The sequence below is a fragment of the Procambarus clarkii genome, chromosome 21 (assembly GCF_040958095.1).
Source record: "Procambarus clarkii isolate CNS0578487 chromosome 21, FALCON_Pclarkii_2.0, whole genome shotgun sequence".
NCBI lineage: Eukaryota > Metazoa > Arthropoda > Malacostraca > Decapoda > Cambaridae > Procambarus > Procambarus clarkii.
In genome coordinates, this window is record NC_091170.1 from 32161053 (window position 1) to 32167005 (window position 5953).

The 5953-nt window shown below is 42.8% G+C and overlaps 1 protein-coding gene across 1 annotated transcript; it reads left to right on the top strand.

The window, feature by feature from the left end:
• The first annotated feature begins 2786 nt into the window (after positions 1-2786).
• Positions 2787-3209, top strand: LOC138367239 (M protein, serotype 6-like). Its single transcript, XM_069328649.1, has one exon. It carries the CDS (start codon positions 2787-2789, stop codon positions 3207-3209), a length of 423 nt encoding a protein of 140 aa, XP_069184750.1.
• Positions 3210-5953: the final 2744 nt, after the last annotated feature.

Sequence of the window (5953 nt, forward strand, 5' to 3'; positions counted from 1 at the left end):
TGGACTTGAAAGAGTGAGGAAAACTTTAAGAATGTAAGAGTAGAAACTCTTGGTGTCTACAAGAGGGCGTAGGAATACTTTGCTTGTTAGTTAGAGCTCTGGGTCTACAAGACTAAACAGGAACTCTTGGCATGAATGTGCTAGTGAAGAGGAACTCTTCGCCAGCAAATGCGAGTGAAGAGGAACTCTTGGCCTGTAAGGAAGAGCGTAGAGGACCTCTTGGCTTAGCACATTCATACGTACAATAAAAGTATGTTTAATATTCATAAACTCTGTGTTAAAGGCCATCTTACGCTTATCCAAACGAATGGCCCTGTTTACGGAGCACTTGCATAAATAATTTTAAATTGAGAGGAGCTGTATTTCCGCGGATATTACACATTATATTAAATGTATTCTTTGAGGGGGAAGATTAGTTCTTGTTATTATATGCTTCCTGGCGCTTCAACTATGCTATTGCAATAATTGTTATTGTTACAACCAGTTCTCCTTGCGTGTTCTCCTTGCATGTTCTCCTTGCGTGTTCTCCTTGCGTGTTCTCCTTGCATGTTCTCCTTGCATGTTCTCCTTGCGTGTTCTCCTTGCGTGTTCTCCTTGCGTGTTCTCCTTGCGTGTTCTCCTTGCATGTTCTCCTTGCATGTTCTCCTTGCGTGTTCTCCTTGCGTGTTCTCCTTGCATGTTCTCCTTGCATGTTCTCCTTGCGTGTTCTCCTTGCATGTTCTCCTTGCATGTTCTCCTTGCGTGTTCTCCTTGCATGTTCTCCTTGCGTGTTCTCCTTGCATGTTCTCCTTGCATGTTCTCCTTGCGTGTTCTCCTTACGTGTGATTCTCTCCAGGTAATTATCAAATTATGTCGTTGTGAACGTGTAATCCTCCGATCTCTCACAATCCTTCTGTTAGTCATAATTATCCTTTACGGAGGCCTATTTCATACTTTTCCCTGCATTTACCTCAGGGCTACCATCTCTAGTGGACTTGACGTGGATATGAAGCCGGCAGCTTGTTAAACGTACCCTATAAACTGTCACTATTGCAACTTAATATACTGCATATATATATATATATATATATATATATATATATATATATATATATATATATATATATATATATATATATATATATATATATTATATTCATGATAATTATTTATAATATAATTATCATGAATATGCTCACAATATATTATGATGTATATCCTCAAAATAAATTAAATTCCTTGAACATTTAAGGTTGATATATCATCAGCGATGAAAACATTAATTTGCCACGAGACTTTACGAGAGCAGAACCCGAGGCTTACAGTGGTGATTAAAGCCATCATGGTGTTACTTCTCCTCCACCTCCAGTCTCACTTGCCTGCCGTCAAACGTAGCAGCCAGACTCCGTCCTGGTGCACAAGAGATTACGTTTATACTACTACTACTATTACATACTACTACTACATACATACTACATACTGCTATTACTACATACTACTATTCATGTGGTAAACCTAAGCTTGGAACTGCTGTATAGGTAATTCTTCCAAAACTAAACCCGATCATAGTTAAGCATTATAATTAGATGGACTCCTAACCCAGTCAATGCTGGCCACATGTATAACTCATGGTCGAGTCAATTAAACCGAAATAAATCCTAACACGCTTTGATCTCTTGCAGCCTAACATCCTGCGACACCCGGATCTCTGCCCTCACACACTTACGACCAGCGGCCCTCCAGCCCAACACTTACGACCACCAGCCCAACACTTACGATCACCTGCCCTCCAGCCCAACACTTACGACCACCAGCCCTCCAGCCCAACACTTACGACCACCAGCCCTCCAGCCCAACACTTACGACCACCAGCCCTCCAGCCCAACACTTACGACCACCAGCCCTCCAGCCCAACACTTACGACCACCTGCCCTCCAGCCCAACACTTACGACCACCTGCCCTCCAGCCCAACACTTATGACCATCAAGCAACACATCCTAACATTAACTCCTTGTAACTCAATCATTTGTTAACATCAATTAAAGTTTTTATTATTAGTAGTATTACTCACACCAAGTGATTTCAGTAATCTATGAAAATTATATGGAGAGCCAGACTTTACCTCTTGGGGTTCTTTTCCGCCATTTTATAGCTAATAATAAGCCAATAGGAGAACTGACCAATCATTAGACTACTAGGATGCAGTTGCATGATACAAATAACCAATCACAATAGAGAGGTTGGCGTGGTTGTACTGCAGCCAGCCTATCACAGCAGAAAGCTGATGGTCCCGCATGACGCTGCCGACCAATCACATTCTTTGTTGCACCATTGCGTGACAAAACACACCTGATTCATTTAACTCCACATTTTCCTGGTATACTTATGTCGGGAGTCGACTGCGGTAGGCGGAGTAGGAAGTGAAAGAGGAAAATGTAAATATGGGGAAAGATGTGCAGGAGGCTATTGTAGTTCTATGTGTCATGGTTTTTATTCAAGTCTATAATAAATAACACCTTACAGCCATAAAATTGCATTTACAACCTGTACTTTCTCTAAGCAGTTCGAAGCTACCTCCAGTAACGAGTCGGAACACAATGGCTGAAATCTCTCTGGCAAAATATTTTTTCCAGGATTAATGTAAGGAATTGACCGTTTGAGCACGAGGCATAAGCGTCACTATTAAATGTACTAACTGAACCATTTTGAACACTGTGATTCTAACTTTTGGGCAGTGATTATTCTTCCTTGAACTAAATGATGTCGTTCATTGAACATAGCCATTTAATTCCCTGAGCACAAGGACATGGCCTCTGAGCACAATGACATGACCTCTGAGCACAATGACATGACCTCTGAGCACAATGACATGACCTCTGAGCACAATGACATGACCTCTGAGCACAATGACATGGCCTCTGTGCACAATGACATGGCCTCTGAGCACAATGACATGACCTCTGAGCACAATGACATGACCTCTGAGCACAATGACATGACCTCTGAGCACAATGACATGACCTCTGAGCACAATGATATGACCGCTGAGCACAATGACATGACCTCTGAGCACAATGACATGACCTCTGAGAACAATGACATGACCTCTGAGCACAATGACATGACCTCTGAGCACAATGACATGACCTCTGAGCACAATGATATGACCGCTGAGCACAATGACATGACCTCTGAGCACAATGACATATTACCGACAATACTCAGGTAATCACTTGAGCTCCTCAGCAAACATCGTTACCGCAGTAACTGGCCACAGTGCGAATGAGACTAAAAGCAACAGAGAAATAGATTTCTGGAAAAACCAAAACAAAACAACTTTGGGAAGGCGGAAGCCCCGTGACCTGGGATCGAAGCCCAATAAACCCTGGCTTTATTATCGCTCCCCGCTCACTAAATCCCTCCTGGCCGAAGCCCGCCAAAATTCAACCAATTTATCCCAATTAAACGCAGCTAGGAAGGAATTAATGCCTCTTAGGTACGTAATGCTTTGATCTTTAAAGGGAAGAATTAAGCTTTGACCTAAAAGGAAGAAGGAAAGGCTCATCGATGATGAAAATGGCTTCTGATTTAGCAATTACAATCTCTGCTATAGACTGCTCGACTCATGCTGAGTTTTACACGTATACCTGAAGCTCAACAACAATCATAATTCTCAATTGCAGAATCTTGCTCAAGCGGATAAAACTATTTTTATAAAAGTGGAGTCTATGACTAAGCAATACAAGATAAACATAGGTCTCACACACAGACAGGCGTTTGGAAAGTTCGGAAGTGGCCAGCGATCTCGTATGTAAGGACATGCCAGTAGCAGCTAGGACTAAGATGAGCCCGAAGTGTCGAACGTTCTTGTTACTGCGATCTCATACAAATATTATTTTATATGACGTTTCCGTGGTAACTGTCTGATTTAGCATGACTAAAAACTTTAATGTTTACAACAAATCTGCTGTTAATTTCTCTCTCTTTAAATTTCTCTCTCTTTAATTTCTGCCTTATTCTCCTGTCGTGTTTATAAATATTCTCATTATTTTCTGAGCACACACAGAAATTAACAGCAACTTTGTTGTGTGTGCTCAGAAAATAATGAGAATATTTCTAACCACGACAGGAGAGTAAGGCACATAATCGACTCTCGTCAAGATGACAGCATCCCTCCCTACCCACTCCTACACTGGCGAGTGACCGACATGTAACTATCAACTTATATTCCAACTGCGATAACAATTAAAAGGTTGACAAATGCCCAGGTTATATTGACTGGGGAACGGAAAGTTGCAAGACGTGACCATATATGAATATTTTGAAAAATACTTCAGTCAACCAATGTAGATCACCTGTGTGCAACGAGAGAAAATGGGTTAAATGGGGACTATCTAACCAGCAATAACCAGATCTGTTCACCTATGGCGGTGAACTGCGACGACTGGAAGCAAAACAATAAAATATATCGAAGCCGCTTATAAGGTGCATATAAAGAAATATAAACGACAGATTTCCGAGTAATAGGATAGAAAAAGAGTTAAACCACATGAGTCTTCATGCAAAACTCCAATTGCTCCTATGATAATTATGTATACTTGGGCATGTGTATGCATACAAGCAGTTTCCTCTCTCATTCACACAAGCTGTCCCACCCACGCAAGTACTCTGGGAGTAAGGTGATAACAAGAATAAGTGGACGACCCCTCAGAGCCCCTCGTCGCCTTCACAGGAGCTACAATAATCCAACTATTGGCACTTTCCTGGAAGCTGGAACTCGACGATGCTGCAACTACTAGAATCTCTCGCTGCCAGATAATGAGGCCAGCCAGGCAGACAAGTGGTAGTGAGGGAGCGGGGAGGCGGAGGCGGCGAGGAATGAGAGCTGGGGAAAGAGCTTGGAGTGGGAGAGTGGCAAGTGAGGGGAAGGCATGGGTAGGGTGAGGGAAGAAGGGAGGATGGTGGGAGATGGGAAAAGCGCCCGTTTGCTTAAGGAGAGGTTTACTGAATGGATAAATCCGGAGGAGGAGGAGGGGAAGGAATATCACTGAGGATGGAAGAGGACAAGATTGTGTGGGAGATTAACAGGCGCAGAATGGGGAGGAGCAGGAGGAGGGAGAAACGGGACGGCAGAATGAGGGAATGGACAGGAGTAAGGAAGGACTGGACAGGTGGAGGAACAAAGTGGGATAGGTAGAGTGTAAACAATGGGTTAGCAGGAATGTGTGGACGAGGGACGAAGGGGGCGGAGTGGAAGGATTGATGGGAAGACAAAAGTCTCCATGATATTAAGAGTGGGAGGAGGGGAATTAACAGCTGTCATCTTCACTCATCTTGATCATGTTATAAGGATGTTTGAGGAGCTACACATCTACAACCCGGTCTCTGACCAGGCCAACTATTTTCCACTTGACTAATCAAGCTATCGGTGTAAGCAGCTCGCAGTCTAAAGTTTTAACCTAAGACAAGTTGACCATAGGTGGGTGGAAAAAACAAATATTAATTCACCTGCTGAAAATGTATTTTGGGAATGCACTTACCAGTGTTTTTAGTACATTGGAGAATGAACTTACTTGTGTCTTGAGTCTTTTGGCAAACATGGGTCAGACTTTTTAACCGAACTTAGCCCGCGCAGACCTGGACAAGCAGACCAGCGTTGGTCTGGTTGGTCACACTCCTTATGACCAACGTTGCAGACGATGACACAAGGAGTGTCCTGCCCTCAGTCTCAGCTACACATCATCAGGTAAACATGTGCGCATAAAAGAGGAACAATACTCACACTTCAGCAAAAGTCAAGGTTCAGGGCAGCTTTTGTTCTCTCGTGGCCAAGCAGGTTAAGGCAAGCATATGGGAGTCACTACAACGTTTAAATCCACGCATTGCTCCCAATCGTTTTCTCGTGGATATTTCACACCATTGTGATTTCTTTGTTTTATTATTTTTCCTGTAGTGCAGTTTTTATGTATCATT

Bases quoted from the DNA above. Each gene is read 5' to 3' on its own strand.
- LOC138367239 (XM_069328649.1), top strand. From the start codon at position 2,787: ATGGCCTCTGAGCACAATGACATGACCTCTGAGCACAATGACATGACC.